The sequence below is a fragment of the Salvelinus alpinus genome, chromosome 2 (genome assembly GCF_045679555.1).
Source record: "Salvelinus alpinus chromosome 2, SLU_Salpinus.1, whole genome shotgun sequence".
Classification (NCBI taxonomy): Eukaryota; Metazoa; Chordata; class Actinopteri; order Salmoniformes; family Salmonidae; genus Salvelinus; species Salvelinus alpinus.
Genome location: NC_092087.1, coordinates 73,771,999 through 73,790,628, shown reverse-complemented (window position 1 = coordinate 73,790,628; position 18,630 = coordinate 73,771,999). Strand labels below are relative to the sequence as shown.

The following is an 18,630-nucleotide window of genomic DNA, read 5'->3' as shown; positions in this document are numbered from 1 at the left end:
CTACTCCTCACATCATATACCTAGCTACCCCTCACATCATATACCTAGCTACTCCTCACATCATATACCTAGCTACTCCTCACATCATATACCTAGCTACCCCTCACATCATATACCTAGCTACTCCTCACATCATATACCTAGCTACTCCTCACATCATATACCTAGCTACTCCTCACATCATATACCTAGCTACTCCTCACATCATATACCTAGCTACTCCTCACATCATATACCTAGCTACTCCTCACATCATATACCTAGCTACTCCTCACATCATATACCTAGCTACCCCTCACATCATATACCTAGCTACTCCTCACATCATATACCTAGCTACTCCTCACATCATATACCTAGCTACCCCTCACATCATATACCTAGCTACTCCTCACATCATATACCTAGCTACTCCTCACATCATACACCTAGCTACCCCTCACATCATATACCTAGCTACTCCTCACATCATATACCTAGCTACTCCTCACAGCATATACATAGCCAGTCCTCACAGCATATACATAGCCAGTCCTCACATCATATACCTAGCCAGTCCTCACATCATATACCTAGCTACTCCTCACATCATATACCTAGCTACTCCTCACATCATACACCTAGCTACCCCTCACATCATATACCTAGCTACTCCTCACATCATATACCTAGCTACCCCTCACATCATATACCTAGCTACTCCTCACATCATATACCTAGCTACCCCTCACATCATATACCTAGCTACTCCTCACATCATATACCTAGCTACTCCTCACATCATATACCTAGCTACTCCTCACATCATATACCTAGCTACTCCTCACATCATATACCTAGCTACTCCTCACATCATATACCTAGCTACTCCTCACATCATATACCTAGCTACTCCTCACATCATATACCTAGCTACTCCTCACATCATACACCTAGCTACCCCTCACATCATATACCTAGCTACTCCTCACATCATATACCTAGCTACTCCTCACATCATATACCTAGCTACTCCTCACATCATATACCTAGCTACCCCTCACATCATATACCTAGCTACTCCTCACATCATATACCTAGCTACCCCTCACATCATACCTGACTACTCCTCACATCATATGCCTAGCTACCCCTCACATCATATACCTAGCTACTCCTCACATCATATACCTAGCTACCCCTCACATCATATACCTAGCTACTCCTCACATCATATACCTAGCTACTCCTCACATCATATACCTAGCTACTCCTCACATCATATACCTAGCTACTCCTCACATCATATACCTAGCTACTCCTCACATCATATACCTAGCTACCCCTCACATCATATACCTAGCTACTCCTCACATCATATACCTAGCTACTCCTCACATCATATACCTAGCTACTCCTCACATCATATACCTAGCTACTCCTCACATCATATACCTAGCTACTCCTCACATCATATACCTAGCTACTCCTCACATCATATACCTAGCTACTCCTCACATCATATACCTAGCTACTCCTCATATCATATACCTAGCTACTCCTCACATCATATACCTAGCTACTCCTCACATCATATACCTAGCTACTCCTCACATCATATACCTAGCTACCCCTCACATCATATACCTAGCTACTCCTCACATCATATACCTAGCTACCCCTCACATCATATACCTAGCTACTCCTCACATCATATACCTAGCTACCCCTCACATCATATACCTAGCTACTCCTCACATCATATACCTAGCTACTCCTCACATCATATACCTAGCTACTCCTCACATCATATACCTAGCTACTCCTCACATCATATACCTAGCTACTCCTCACATCATATACCTAGCTACTCCTCACATCATATACCTAGCTACTCCTCACATCATATACCTAGCTACTCCTCACATCATATACCTAGCTACTCCTCACATCATATACCTAGCTACTCCTCACATCATATACCTAGCTACTCCTCACATCATATACCTAGCTACTCCTCACATCATATACCTAGCTACTCCTCACATCATATACCTAGCTACCCCTCACATCATATACCTAGCTACTCCTCACATCATATACCTAGCTACTCCTCACATCATATACCTAGCTACCCCTCACATCATATACCTAGCTACTCCTCACATCATATACCTAGCTACTCCTCACATCATACACCTAGCTACCCCTCACATCATATACCTAGCTACTCCTCACATCATATACCTAGCTACTCCTCACATCATATACCTAGCTACCCCTCACAGCATATACATAGCCAGTCCTCACATCATATACCTAGCTACTCCTCACATCATATACCTAGCTACTCCTCACATCATATACCTAGCTACTCCTCACATCATATACCTAGCTACTCCTCACATCATATACCTAGCTACCCCTCACATCATATACCTAGCCAGTCCTCACATCATATACCTAGCTACTCCTCACATCATATACCTAGCTACTCCTCACATCATATACCTAGCTACTCCTCACATCATATACCTAGCTACTCCTCACATCATATACCTAGCTACTCCTCACATCATATACCTAGCTACTCCTCACATCATATACCTAGCTACTCCTCACATCATATACCTAGCTACCCCTCACATCATATACCTAGCTACCCCTCACATCATATACCTAGCTACTCCTCACATCATATACCTAGCTACTCCTCACATCATATACATAGCTACCCCTCACATCATATACCTAGCTACTCCTCACATCATATACCTAGCTACTCCTCACATCATATACCTAGCTACTCCTCACATCATATACCTAGCTACTCCTCACATCATATACCTAGCTACTCCTCACATCATATACCTAGCTACCCCTCACATCATATACCTAGCTACCCCTCACATCATATACCTAGCTACTCCTCACATCATATACCTAGCTACTCCTCACATCATATACCTAGCTACCCCTCACATCATATACCTAGCTACTCCTCACATCATATACCTAGCTACTCCTCACATCATATACCTAGCTACCCCTCACATCATATACCTAGCTACCCCTCACATCATATACCTAGCTACCCCTCACATCATATACCTAGCTACTCCTCACATCATATACCTAGCTACTCCTCACATCATATACCTAGCTACTCCTCACATCATATACCTAGCTACTCCTCACATCATATACCTAGCTACTCCTCACATCATATACCTAGCTACTCCTCACATCATAAACCTAGCTACTCCTCACATCATATACCTAGCTACTCCTCACATCATATACCTAGCTGTTTTAGTGGAGGGTTCAATTTCAAGCTCTTTTAATCATACCGGACTAACGTGATACTGCCTTGTTCTTTTCATGGACAACAACAACTTTATTTTGGGAGGAGACTTAGAGCACCCCCAGTACATGCCCAATTAGATTTCCCCCCATATATCTACTGTACAGCCCAAAGCCCTGTTGTCTTCCCTATTGGAGTTTAATCAATGAGTGGGGGGTATCTGGAGATGGTTAGCTAGAGGTCGCTAATCGCATTAGCGGGGTGCAACGTAAACAATAAACAGCTTGAAACGTCCAACGGATGGCAGCTTTGCTGAGTATTCCAAATTAATTCATGAATGCCTCGGCGCACTCCGATAGCATTTCTCTCTCGCCACTCCGCTTTGAGAGCAGCAGGTTGGGCTTGTACCCCTTCCCATTTCTGCCCCAGGTTTGATGGCTGTCTTCCATTCTTAAACTACCAGCGTCTCCGTCTCTCCCTCTCATGAAGTGAGGGAACAGTCAATGTTAGACGCACCATTAACAGGGTAATGAGGTGTCACGCCCGTTCACGTTTGAGCCATCCACGACTTAAGCCACTAAAGGCTAGTGGTTAGGACTTAAGTGGAGACAGTCATATAACGCTACATTTACCACTGCTGTGGTTGGGAGATAGGCCTTGGGGTGACCCACAGATCTGTTGTGGGCAAGACCGCTGAAATTACTGGAAAATCCTGAGGTCCATATTCTGTTTTCCTCTTTCTCATATGAGGGCCGCAATGTTCCAGCAGTCCCGCACCGCTGAGATTTGTACAGATTTGACAGGCCTACTGTTACAAAGTCTCTTAAATGCCAAAACCGCATTCTATCAACTTTAATGAACGCCAAGTGGAACAAATGTAAGAGCATTCAATTTGTCCCTCTTTTTACGAAAGCCCGGGGTAAAATAAGGCGAGACGTCATAAAACGTGTTCCGCTGAAAGGAGTCTATAGAAGAAGAACTCAAATCCTCGAACTGCGGAGTTTACAAATGGACAGTCAAACACTTTCTATTTTCAGCCAAGTCTCAAACATACTTGTACATCACAAATAACCTATTGGGCACCGGATCTCAAGGTAGCAAGAACGCAACCTGTAGACCTACAAATAGAAGATATTACAACTATAGCCAAGGGAGTGGATTATGTTTGAATTCAGTTTTCAGTAATGCGGAGGAGCCCCTTGAGCTGAACGTGCAGCGAGACACGCTTGAGCTGCACTCAAGGCCAGTCAAAGTAAGTGCACTTGGACAACACTGGAGAGCACATTGGCTGTCTGAGTAGCTGTGACTCCTATTCACGCTAATGCCTGTTTGCTTTGGTCTGAATTAAACATCTGGTCGGTCGGCTGGAAGGTTCTGGCGACAGGTGCACCATTTTGGGGCGAAAAGTCTCCTCGATGAGGAGAGGGCAAGTTGCACCGTTTAAATATTCAAGGTGATTTTGTGTAAGCCTTTGATTTGTCAACCTCTTTTGGTGATGCACTTATGTATTTATAATGCGGTATACAAAGGAGACAGAACATGAAACACAACCTTGTTGCTCCTAAAATCCGATATACAGGCAGTCACTGAAGACTTTACACAGAAATGTACACAGAAGAGTTGCAATGACAAAGTATGATGGTGCTTTACCTCCACAATGAGCTCTCTGTGACACTGTTCAGGTTGAAGTCAAACAGCTTGGTCAGCATGAGAATCACCTGCAAGACATGAAGATAAATCCTTATTAATACACTTTAATACAGAGCCTACAATAAAATGCACGTTTCAACACACAATTCATCTTAAAACATAAGCGTAATCACATGTCACATAGCATTTCAAAACATTTTATGATTCGTCCTGAATTACATGGTCAGCAGTCAAGGAGTTCGTGTTTCTTCTACAGTATGCGAAATCCAAGGAAATTATCTGTTATTGGAGTTACAAGCCACAGGTCATCAACAATTTGGCCTCAAACACCCCCAAAAGGTTGCTGAATCAAATCCCCGAGCTGAGAAGGTACAAATCTGTCATTCTGCCCCTGAGCAAGGCAGTTAACCCACTGTTCCCCGGGCGTTTATGACGTGGTTGTCGATTAGGGCAGCCCCCCGCACCTCTCCGATTCAGAGGGGTTGGGTTAAATGTGGAAGACGTATTTCCGTTGAAAGCATTCAGTTGTACAACTGACTAGGTGTCCCCCTTTCCTTTCCCATGTTCAAGTGGTATCCCTTTATTTCATGATCACTTGTGTAATACAAGATGCTTCTTCCATACTTTCGAAAATCACCCATCACATCCTTTCAAAATAGAAAACAGAAGGGACAGACAGGAAGATATTAAATGTTGGATATGTAGCTTCTGTAGCCACACATGAAAAGGCATAGGCACCATGGGAAACTCACGGTCTACCTGATAAAGAATATTTTATACAAATGTGTCCTCCACCTAGCTTGTTCATGGGATCTGACTACTGACTAGCAAGCTCAGCTGAACTGTCAGGGAAAGGAACTAAAAGATACATCAGACGAACAGCGTGTGACGACTAATTATTAAGAGCTCATTACTTAATCATATCCTATTCAATCTAAACGCGGCACTGTAAATATTCTTTATAACTGTAACACCTTTAAAGTGCATGGAATTTAGAAGGAAAATCTGGGTCGATCCAAGTCTTCAGGGAAAATGAAAAGTCAGATAAATTGCATTCTGCCCAAAGCAGAATGAGAACTACAGAAGCACGGAATTATAGAAGCACGGAACTACAGAAGCACGGAACTACAGAAGCACTTGCAATCTATTTACTTTATGACTAGAGGTATATTTCAAATTCATTGCAATTTGTGGCGGTGGAGCTATTCACCAAGCACACCTGTAGTTTACCAGTCTACTTTGACATGGTACTATTGACATTTCACGCAATGTTTGCTGTCTGTTAGCATGTTGCTAACTGTGTGGAATCGCCTGGAGTATGACGTCATGGGTTTGACAGTTTCGGGATTGTTCAAATGCGTGTGGATGTCATACAACACAGAGGTCAGTAACAACATGGACAAGTCGAACAGATCCAGCAGCAGTCTTATGTCCATCTTTATCAGCCTCATGTCATCCAGATGACCTTAGCATCATCTACATAGCTTATTTTCCTCCCTCCAAACACCCATAGGCAGGCTGAAACTTTTAAGAGGAACTGCACTGTATGCATATTCAGGGGGAAAAAGTCCATAGTGTACAGCAAAAATAAAACAACCGGAGCCTATAAACAATTTGTACATGCCGTCTCCAAGACCGGCTACACAATGTTCCTTGGCTGCACGCTGCGTCATGGCAACATCCAACTGTTTCTCTGTACCTCGGATACCTTTGAGTCTACCTCCCGCTGCATGTTGTGGAGGCAGGCGTGGCGGAGGAGGAGTCACCGTGGGAGTTGTGTGACTTTGTGAAGTGTGTTCCGCCAGCGTGGGGGCCCCGCGAGTGAGTTACAACGGCAGAACAGATGCACCTCTGCAGTGGGGAATTACATTGTGAGGCAGGCCCCTTTGATCACCCTGTATTATGTATGAGGCAACATCTGCGGCCTCGGAACGCACCGAACCAATACCAACCCCCCCCCCACACACACACACACACACACACACACACACACACACACACACACACACACACACACACACACACACACACACACACACACACACACACACACACACACACACACACACACACACACACACACACACACACACACACACACACGGCTGCTTTGGCTCAACCTGTGGAGGGGTTTAGGTTAGAGAGAAGAACCCATCAACACAAAACTCCTTTAAATTAAGAGCTTGTTCACAATGTAGCCCGGTGTCTCCTCTAAGCGTCTGAGTGGTAGATACTCCGGTGAGGAGAGATTTACCCCAAGGGATGAATAACCTTACATGTGCAGATGAGACCAATGCATGCTAATGACCCAGTCCATTTTGCTGGCCAGCTGGAGGGGGAATTCGCACACAGGCGCGTACACACACGCACAAAGGTGCGCACACACACACAACCACCTCCACAAGGCTTCTCTCTCTCCCTCTATCTCCGTCCCTCCTAAATTCTACCAAACCTCTAAATTCAGTTTTTCTATGTCTGTTTGACAGAGCAGGTACCCTTGTACCAATGTATCTCTGTACTCCATGCCTATGCCTCCACCTCCGCCTGTTTCTGTGTACTAGAGCCAGGTTCTCTATCACCTCGCCCAAACAACCAATAACCTGGACAGATAAAGTCCTTTAAAAGCAAAGTAAGCAAAGCTTTAAAAGCGGAGCAGGCCAGGCGGGGCTGGCTGTGTAGCTGGCATCATTAGCTGAAGGACAGTGTGCATGCGGACCCTTCTGTCTGCCACATATGGAGCCTAATGTGGGTGGCCATCAGCGTGCGTCCGTGTCAGATGGTCTCCCCGCTGGAAAGTGCATATGCTACATTACCGAGCTTGCCAATTAGGCCCGTGGGTAGACTCCTACTGTAAATATTACCTTGCCGAGCAATAGCAGGAAAAGACAGACTTTTAAAAAATTAAGATATCTGAGAAGGGCTAACGATGGGGAGAGAGCTGTGTGAGGGAGTGAAGAAGAACAAGAAGGTCATTCTACCAGAAGCGGTTAGGAGTTGTTTGAGGGAGAGAAGATGGAGGACTGTGACTTTCATTAGCTTGGAAGGTGTTTGGGTTTACGTGGCTGTGGCAGGTTGAGGTGGGAGCTCTGTTTATGGATGCATTATGCTGAAAACTCCACATTGAAGTCAGTCACTGGGCTTCAGAAGATGTTCGAGGTGGTAGGCCTGGTGAGGTCTGTATTAAGATAAGTGTCCCTCTTTCGAATAAGTAAAACTTTCAAAGTGCATTGAAGGCCAGTTGGAGGGAGTTTGCAAATGTTATGCTAAGTCTCTGGTTGGCAGAATTTTAGGGGGTATTAGAAATGCAGAGAGGTTTGAGCTCAGGGTGCGGATCAATAACAGCTGTGTTTCTGCAAAGACTTAAGTGCTTAGAGTTTCTCTTTCACACACAAATACACACAGAGAGAGACAGAAACACACACAAATACACACACAGAGAGACACACAAATACACACACACACAGAAAAAAACGCACACCTTTGTTGCCAGAAAATGGCTCGTTGTGTTTCCCGCTATCTGGTGATTGTCCTTGACAAGGGGAGAAAAAAAGAGAGAGCCCAGAACTGTAAACAAATAGAACATATAGGGACCCTAGCCACAGCTTTGTCTGACTGTGAAACTCCCAGAAATGAGACATGTTAAGCACACACTTTAGGGCATTCATATACAAAAAACTTTTTCTGAAATCCCCTTTTTCTTCTGTATTTCTTTAACTAAATTGTAATCACGAGAGAGAGAGAGAGAGAGAGTTGTCATGTTTTTTCCTGACTGCATGCTAAAGTACAATCCCGTATTCCTCACTCTCGTTAATGTTTCAGGTATCGTCTCAGATATTCAGATACTGTAGTAGGTGGATGCACTCTAGAGTCTTGAGTGTTCCAAGATGCAATTTCGTAACCATGTAGTGAACACCGCACGCACTCAATACTTCTGTGCTTTTCATCTTTTCATCTTTTCAGCTTTTCAAGTCAAATATATAAATATCATATCTAAACATGATTCATCTTCCTAGATGTTCAAAAACCTGAATCTGTCAAACTCCGGAGGGATCATCGTGACAACATGCCTTCTCTCTGTAGGATTAGCTGTTGTCGTTTCATATTTTGGAAATATTTCACAATCCATGCCTATCCCAGATATGAAAGTAAAATGTAGCTGCGAAACCTTGATTTTCAAGTCATCTGTCAAATTCTTGGATATCCCACCAAAAATCTGTCTCCATTGAGGTTCAAAATGTGTCATTTGAGAGCAATGTCCCAGGGTAGGAAATGTTAGTATAAATACCAAACATTTATAGTAATGTTCTGGGTTTTGGGATGCCTATTTCTGGGGCCTAATTAACTAGTCTTGTGTTACAATGTTTTTTAGTTTTTTTCTTCTGACAATATTACCCAGAAACCACAGTGATATTGTTTTCTGTATACTTTAAGACCAACGTATTCAGTGTTGTAAACCCAGTTGTTGACATAGCCCCAGGGTTTTAGTCAAAATGCATTGCTGGATATCGTATGTTGATATGTACGTATATTCCAGGTTGGATACTATGTTAATAAGATGTTATATTGTACTGACGTACTTAGTAGTTATCTGCCATGCTTGTATGTGTTTAGCCCTATCAGCAGAAGAACAGAAACAGACACACCATGGTGGGAAGAAGACTAAAGTTACTAATATACACATCCAAAGTGAAAACACAGATTTTCATTGCTGTAGTTTGACTGCCACCTACAATGCTAATGACCTGATTAGATGGCAGGATTCACTTTCTTCACAGCGTGATCACTGTTACAGGGGAAGACATGGAGCTACTGTGTGTGTGTGTGTGTGTGTGTGTGTGTGTGTGTGTGTGTGTGTGTGTGTGTGTGTGTGTGTGTGTGTGTGTGTGTGTGTGTGTGTGTGTGTGTGTGTGTGTGTGTGTGTGTGTGTGTGTGTGTGTGTGTGTGAGCTACTGGGCTCCCCGACTTCATTTCAACTGAACACTGTTGAATTTACTTTTATACAGTACCAGTCAAAAGCACCAGCCTCAGAAATCAGCAATTAACTAACTGCACCTCAGATTGCAGCCCGTTCAGAGGAGACTACGTGAATCAGGCTTTCATGGTCGAATTGCTGCAAAGAAACCACCACTAAAGCACACCAATAAGAAGAAGAGACTGGCTTGGGCCAAGAAACACAAGCAATGGACATTAGACCGGTGGAAATCTGTCTTTTGGTCTGATTAATCCAAATTTGAGATGTTTGGTTCCAACCGCCATGTCTTTGCGAGACGCAGAGTAGGTGAACGGATGATCTCTGCATGTGTGGTTCCCACCGTGAAGCATGGAGGAGGTGTGATGGTGCTTTGCTGGTGACACGGTCTGATTTATTTAGAAAGCACACTTAACCAGCATGAGGTGACAACCTCATGAAGTTGGTTGAGAGAATGCCAAGAGTGTGCAAAGCTGTCAAGGCAAAGGGTGGCTATTTGAAAAATCTTAAATATATTTTGATTTGTTTGACACTTTTTTGGCTACTACATGAATCCATGTGTGTTATTTCATAGTTTTGATGTCTTCACTATTATTCTACAATGTTGAAAAAAGTACAAATAAAAACCCTTGAATGAGTAGGTGTCCAAACTTTTGACTGGTACTGTATACAGCCATGAACTATGCATATAGACTGTTACAATCTATTGTTTTTGGGGTTTGAGAGAGTGTGTGTGTGTGTGTGTGTGTGTGTGTGTGTGTGTGTGTGTGTGTGTGTGTGTGTGTGTGTGTGTGTGTGTGTGTGTGTGTGTGTGTGTGTGTGTGTGTGTGTGTGTGTGTGTGTGTGTGTGTAAATGTGCGTGCGAATGAGCGTGTGTGTGTCTGTGCATTGAATGTGCGCAGGTGCGCAGGTCTTCAAATGAATGATGTGTCTGAAAACAATGTTGATTTGGGTAATAAATCACTGTTCAGTACTTTGCCATAAGGGGAAGATAACACTTGACACAATTATTGAAATTGAATTCATGGACACTCTCGCTCTAGACAAAAGATAACGGGACTATTCACATTATCCCAAGTAGGTAAGGTTCCTGCCTGCGTAGAATGAAAAGCCAGAGCTCCAACAATTGAGTTTTAACTTCCAAAGTAGGTTACAATCCACCCACTGGTTAAATATAGTACATCACTTCCGTGCTGCGAGAGAGGAATGTGGTTGCTCACTCCTGATCATTTGACAAATAAACTGAATATATGAATGTTAATCCAATGAACCCGTTCACATATCCCCGGGGAATATTGCAATAACCCATAAAACCTTGAACTGTCAACGTGGAAAATCGAGTCTTATGTTAGCGGTGACAGAAAGGTGTGGATATGAAAGCACTATGAAACTCAGACACTCAAAGTTTCTAGTGGTATTGAATAGGAATGACAAGTCTGTGGGTATATGATTTTCAACGAGTTGAATATCAAGTTTTATGTTAGCGGTAACAGAAAGGTGCGGCTATGAAGGCACAACACAACACAAACATACTCAAAGTTGAGACTGGATGCAAAACCGAGTCTATGAGTAAAATGCTGTGGCTGACTTGGATTTTGGTATTAGACTACAGAGGCCCAAGAGGCCCAAGAGGCTAGTCTAGTGGCTGTTTTCCCCCTATGTGTTAACACAACCTACATGACATTATTAACTACAGTCGCTACACTACTAGACAGATGGAGCGTGATAAATAAAGCTAAAAAGAATCTCGCTCATTGCAGATTAATTATTTAGATGGTCATCCTCAGAAGTAGCATCAGCTCACAAATGGGATAATAAAAGGTATTTACAAAGCTAAATCTATACATCTATCTATCTGGCAAAGGCACTCTCTTCTCCCTCTCTCCATCTGAGGCTAAATAATCGGTCCACTTTTTGTCTCATTGATATCACTTGATTTGCCTCCAGTTTGGGGCTGGGTAGTTTGAGTAGTAGGAGCCGAAGGCAGATGAACAGTCCCTCCAGGCATTGCTGCCAGAGCGAGAGAGCGAGAAGCAGGAAGAGGGAGAGAGAAGAAGGGAGAGACAGAAGGGGGAAGAGGGAGAGAGAGCGAAGGAGGAAGAGGGAGAGAGCATGAGAGCGAGAGAGAGAGAGAGAGAGAGGGTGGTAGTAGCTAACAAGCTCTTCTCTGTCAATCTCTCGCTTTGTTCCCATTATTCAGAATCAAAGACTCCTGATTCCCAGCATTTGCATGTGATTAAAGGTGATTAGCAGTACAGCGCCACAGTCTAAACCAACACTTCCCTTCCTTGGAATCATCACGGCACACCCACCTACTGCTAGTGTTGCAATCACCACCGCCATGACAGACCACCTTTTTGTTGTTGTTCGGCTCTGTTGTGTAACCATTGTGTGAGGCACCTCAATGTCAACATCATTCACGTGCTTAATTTGCGTCAAAGAAAACACGTTGGGAAAAAGACAAACCAAAGTAGATATGTTGAGGGATAAAAACGATACAAATGAGAAACAAGCTTTTCAAGTGGCTGAGTTTGACGCGGTGGCTAAAGAGATAGCCGTTAACACGAGAACACAGAGGAATGAGAATTGCAATCAACGGGGGTCTTAACCTTGTCTCGCACGTCACTGTAATGAGATGATAAAACGGATCCCCGGGGGGTTGGAACAAGCCGTATTCTAGCGTGTACACAGAAAGCTGTATCAATACGGGAGCAATTGCTGCTGAGCTTCATACTCTGGTAATAGAATAGGAGACACGCGCTGCACACCAATAGGCACACTCAATTTCAGCACAAGAGAGCATTGTATAAGCTACAGTAAGAAAATGTATGGCATTCAGAAGTAAAAAATGTCGTCAATGTTAGAGATATAGCATTATTCAGCGTAGTCAACAATGTTGTCAGTGTTAGAGATATAGCATTATTCAGCGTAGTCAACAATGTCGTCAATGTTAGAGATATAGCAGTATTCAGCGTAGTCAACAATGTCGTCAATGTTAGAGATATAGCAGTATTCAGAATAGTCAACAATGTCGTCAATGTTAGAGATGTAGCAGTATTCAGCGTAGTCAACAATGTCGTCAATGTTTGAGATGTAGCATTATTCAGCGTAGTCAACAATGTCGTCAATGTTAGAGATGTAGCATTATTCAGCGTAGTCAACAATGTCGTCAATGTTAGAGATGTAGCATTATTCAGCGTAGTCAACAATGTCGTCAATGTTAGAGATATAGCAGTATTCAGCATAGTCAACAATGTCGTCAATGTTAGAGATATAGCAGTATTCAGCGTAGTCAACAATGTCGTCAATGTTTGAGATGTAGCATTATTCAGCGTAGTCAACAATGTCGTCAATGTTAGAGATGTAGCATTATTCAGCGTAGTCAACAATGTCGTCAATGTTAGAGATGTAGCATTATTCAGCGTAGTCAACAATGTCGTCAATGTTAGAGATATAGCAGTATTCAGAATAGTCAACAATGTCGTCAATGTTAGAGATGTAGCAGTATTCAGCGTAGTCAACAATGTCGTCAATGTTAGAGATGTAGCATTATTCAGCGTAGTCAACAATGTCGTCAATGTTACAGATATAGCATTATTCAGCGTAGTCAACAATGTCGTCAATGTTAGAGATGTAGCATTATTCAGCGTAGTCAACAATGTCGTCAATGTTAGAGATATAGCATTATTCAGCGTAGTCAACAATGTCGTCAATGTTAGAGAAGTAGCAGTATTCAGCGTAGTCCACAATGTCGTCAATGTTAGAGATATAGCAGTATTCAGCGTAGTCAACAATGTCGTCAATGTCAGAGAAGTAGCAGTATTCAGCGTAGTCCACAATGTCGTCAATGTTAGAGATATAGCAGTATTCAGCGTAGTCAACAATGTCGTCAATGTCAGAGAAGTAGCAGTATTCAGCGTAGTCAACAATGTTGTCAATGTTAGAGGTATAGCAGTATTCAGAATAGTCAACAATGTCGTCAATGTTAGAGATGTAGCAGTATTCAGCGTAGTCAACAATGTCGTCAATGTTAGAGATATAGCAGTATTCAGCGTAGTCAACAATGTCGTCAATGTTAGAGATGTAGCAGTATTCAGCGTAGTTAACAATGTCGTCAATGTCAGATATACAGTATTATTCAGCGTAGTCAACAATGTCGTCAATGTTAGAGATATAGCAGTATTCAGAATAGACAACAATATCGTCAATGTTAGAGATATTGCAGTATTCAGCGTACTCAACAATGTCGTCAATGTTAGAGAAGTAGCAGTATTCAGCGTAGTCAACAATGTCGTCAATGTTAGAGATGTAGCAGTATTCAGCGTAGTCAACAATGTCGTCAATGTTAGAGATGTAGCAGTATTCAGCGTAGTCAACAATGTCGTCAATGTTAGAGATATAGCATTATTCAGCATATTCAATATTTCCTGTATAAAGCAAAACAATTAAAAACAAGAGGAAGGAGAAGACAGAACTCTGGTTTCAATCACAGTCCAATGGAGTTTGATCAATCTCCCCATGATGTCAGATCTGACCAAGACTTCAACCCAGTCCACACAGGAAATCATTCAAGGCCAGGCCGTTAGCGCCAGCCTTGGCTGAGGAGGCCACACACAAACAAGGACAGAAGGGAAGCCGCCATGCTAGGGCCAGAAACACCAAAAGATTGATAGGACCAGACGAGACCAACACTGTAGCCAGCAAGGGGGAAAACACAACCAGTTGTCGAGTCAACGGCACCCATTTCTAAAGTGTCATCTGGAGACGATCTCATTGGCTACCATCCACCGAATCCATTTACAGGGGGTGCAATGCGATTCATTGATCTGAACGGTGTCATTAACTAGGGGTTAATACAGGGGACATGATGTAAACACGATCAATGTCCGTCACACCAAGGCCTCTCCTTTCAACACAGCGCTTAATAAATAGCCTCACCTTCACTGTAATGTAAACTCCATTCAAGTACAATTTATAGGCCTCTATCACCTCCTTGATTACTTATGGTATATCATCATATGGGGGCGCATTCCACGCCACGAACAGTAGTACTCTAAACTTGGAATTGCCGCGACACCTTTAGCGTTGACCTTTGCATAGATGTCCCAGTAAATCATGTAAATAGTGGGGTTAGTGAGCGGTGGTGTATTTGTTTACTACAGAGGGACATGCCTGGGCAAGTCCAGGCGGAACCATACGGCTATTTAAAATCTCAACAATAATGAGTTGTTGTGTAACGGACAGGCGGGAGGCCCCTATTGGTTAGTGGTTCGGGATCGGGAGTGATTGATTGGTTGGTTGGTTGACCCGCGTCCGCCGGCCCCCTTTACTGTTTTTAATGGCGTTCTTGACACTATATCCAATTACTTAGAATAATTATTTGGGCTTGGAGAGCTGATGACTGGCTGCATTTTGGAAATGTGAGACTGGATCGCGTCCAAGTTAATGCATAAATTAATAGGGCAGGCCACTGGGAGGGGAGTTGTTCAATCTCTCATGGAGAGAGGAGGCTACTGTATACAAAGACCTCCTCAGTGACGAGTCAGTTGAAAGCAATAAACCCTGGGGGTTATTGGCAGGACATAAACCTCCACTCCCCTTATCCTCTTGTCTATTTATCGTTTATTGTGACTTCACATATACAAACGGCAGCACACGCAGATCCACTCACCTCTATAGGCCCGAGAAAGGAAAAAGGGAATGGGATTCTCCTTGGTCAGCTAAAATGGAGGAGAGCGAATGAGTCCTTAGAGATAGCAGGGAGATTATGGAAAGGGGAATTAACAATTGAGAGACGCATAACTTGTTTAAAGTTTTTATCTATTGACTAATCGACAAAGACTCAGGCAGGATCCATAGAAAGCCAAGGGAAGCTGACCTTTTTGTTGCAGATCGTTCCACATGTTCTTGTAATGCAGGGGAGAAAAGTCCCGTTTGAAAGGCACGGCTAAAATAAGCTGCTCTGCAGAATACAGTGTACAGGTTGGCGGATAGGGACATTCTGCTTACTTTTCAGGGACAAAAGTTCAGCTCAGTCTGTGGAGAAAAGTGTCAGTGGAAGAGACTAAGCATACTAATTAATAAACTCTAAAAACATACTGTTGTTCAGTATGTACTAATACCATTCTAAATTGATGCATTTAAATCCAAAAACTTGAAACAAACCCTTCATGAAGTTGTTCTTTTTGACACTGACTTTGTGAAATTAAACTCCCTCTCCCTAGACAGTTGTTACTTGATGATTAAATCTTCAATCTCAAATCTATGCTAACTGTAAAAAGGTCGCCAGCTAATTTGATTTGTGGGCCCCCAAAGAAATTCATTATAAATCTGAAAAACACATGGAGGGAATTCGTATTTGAAATGTGTTTTATGATTACAGAAATGTAGAGAGCGGCTTTATTGTACAATATGTACTATACAGCTACGCAAAGTTCAGTTAGATGTAATTCATTTTGTGTATCCTAGGGATATGGTTATTATTAGCAAAGGGATGTAAGAGAATACCTGAAATGAGGAAAACAAGCCTGATCCATTCATTACAATTAATTTCCAGCATTCCAAATTCTGCCAATTCAGCACTTAGCTTACCTTACCAATCGTACTGTCCACCGTATTAACCAGATGGAATTAGTAATAAGTAGATGTATCGACTTGGCGAGGTCACAGGAGGTAATTGTTACCCATGTATGAGACGGAATCCACTGCACTACAAACTAGCCACTTCTATTGGTTTCAAGTGAGATGAATGGCAAATGAGAATATTATCTGAAATAATAATTTAAAAAAATATTAAATTCAAGTGTTTGGCAAATGTCCAGTTGTTTGCCATCTATCATTATTTGGGTTCCTCAGGAATAGTTGCAATGATTCTGTATAAATGTTACAGAAACTATTCAACACTATACAGATACAGTACTTACACAAAACGGAGGACTCATCAGAACCACAGCTAGTTTGTTCTCCGACTGACTTTTATATATAAATACAGTATACATCCAGTCTCTGTGCATACCCAAACAAGCTTTCCAGCCATCCTCTCCTCCCCTACTTCCATTCCTCAATCCAATCATTTCAATCTCTTTGTACCGGCATTCGATGGTGATGGCAGGCACAGCTCTTTTTTTTCATATTGATGTGCAGGAATAGACAGACGAAACAGATTTCCACGGCTAGGCTAGAGGCAGGGAGCTAACTGGAGCAAGCAGACGTCAGGGCCCATCAGCATGCTATGGGATGATTGCTATAAGGATCCCATCCGCCATTTTAGCGCTAGGCACTAGATTATGGGGTGTCGGCTAACATGTGACGAGGCTAAAACGGCATGAAAAACCTGGTGTTCATCGAATGAGTGAATCTGGGTTGATGGTGGATTTGAGTTCTGCAGTGAGCAATGTTTGTGTCTTTGGGTAGATTTTGGATTGTTGTTGATGCTGTCATTTTTCCACTCAAATGATACCCTTACAATATATTTTGATACAGATGTAGGATCTTAATTTGACCAATAATGTGACAGGAAAATAATCCTGCAACAACAGAGTTTGAACTTTTAGTAAATTTGTGTTGCTTGATCAGTGGTTACGCTATTAGCTGGCCAAAAGTAGGCTACATGAAAAGTGCAATACTGTTAATACAACCATGTGTTAGCGCGGGCACAGGAAAATTGTCAGAAACAAAAGAGTGATCAAATTAACATCTTAGATCTGTATATCTTTAGTGTATTACTGCAGACAGGGTTAAGTGGAGAAACAATGTTGAGGCTCTTTGCTCCACTGGGAGCTAAAATGAATAAGTCAAGTAAATAAGTCAGTCATAGTGTATAACTATTTTAGTGTTAGTTGTAGTAATGTGTTAAAAGGAGGGGGTAATACTTAAGTAACGCAGACCAATCCGAGCTCTTTCAAGCCAGAAGAGAAAACTTGAAGTGTTTAACTCTTTCAAGCCAGAAGAGAAAACTTGAAGTGTTTAACATGCTAGGCATTCTGCTGCTGCCGTTACAGTTTCCAGTCGATGTGTGCCTAACCTGCCAGATGTGTTCGTTTATACTCAACACACAAGATCATATCTTTGCCAGAATCTATGCAGACGGCTGCATAATCAGTGGTAAGACAAGGATGTCCTGTCTCACCACAAACCGATTGGAAGGAGAACTAAAACAGTGGGCGTGTTACAGTTAGCTAATATGAAAAATTTTCTCTGTCATCGGACAGTCTGTCATACAGGTAGATGTTCGGGATATTTACACAAACATTAGTAAATTACATCAAATTACTTCCCTCGACATCTGGCCTGATCCCTATTGCAAATATTCCCCTGAGATAATTAAATTGATGCTTTATACACTATCCAGTAATACACAGTCAATATATCTCACTGAACTTTAATAGCAAAACAAATTATGATTTGAGTAACCCTCTAACCCTCTAAATGGAATTGACACTTATTGACCTGTTATATGGTAATATACATGTAAATGCATTAACTGAGGGTACTCCTTTGTAGGAGAGCGATGGGGAATTCAGAGCGATGGGGAATTTACAGTGAGTGAATCAGACTTTCATTAGTGATGGAGAAAGAAGTTATTTGACAGAGTAGCGTCGACATACGACATCATAGGATCTGACACCAGGGCTGGTGATGAGTGATAAAAGAAAGACAGCATGACTTTTAAACAGATACACACACTCTCTCTCACACACACACAGTCATGCAGACACACCACCCACAT

The 18,630-nt window shown here is 42.4% G+C and overlaps 1 protein-coding gene across 3 annotated transcripts in view; it reads right to left on the bottom strand.

Moving 5' to 3' along the window:
• The window catches only part of LOC139567734 (VPS10 domain-containing receptor SorCS1-like), a 146,191-nt gene that overhangs the window by 71,056 nt on the left and 56,505 nt on the right, over positions 1–18,630 (bottom strand). For all 3 annotated transcript variants that reach the window (XR_011673459.1, XM_071389193.1, XM_071389192.1), the window contains exon 2: positions 4,934–5,001. Coding sequence is in view for 2 of the 3 variants with exons in the window: in XM_071389193.1 (XP_071245294.1) it covers positions 4,934–5,001 (68 nt within the window). In the remaining variant the exon portion in view is untranslated. The remainder of the gene's footprint in view (positions 1–4,933; positions 5,002–18,630) is intronic.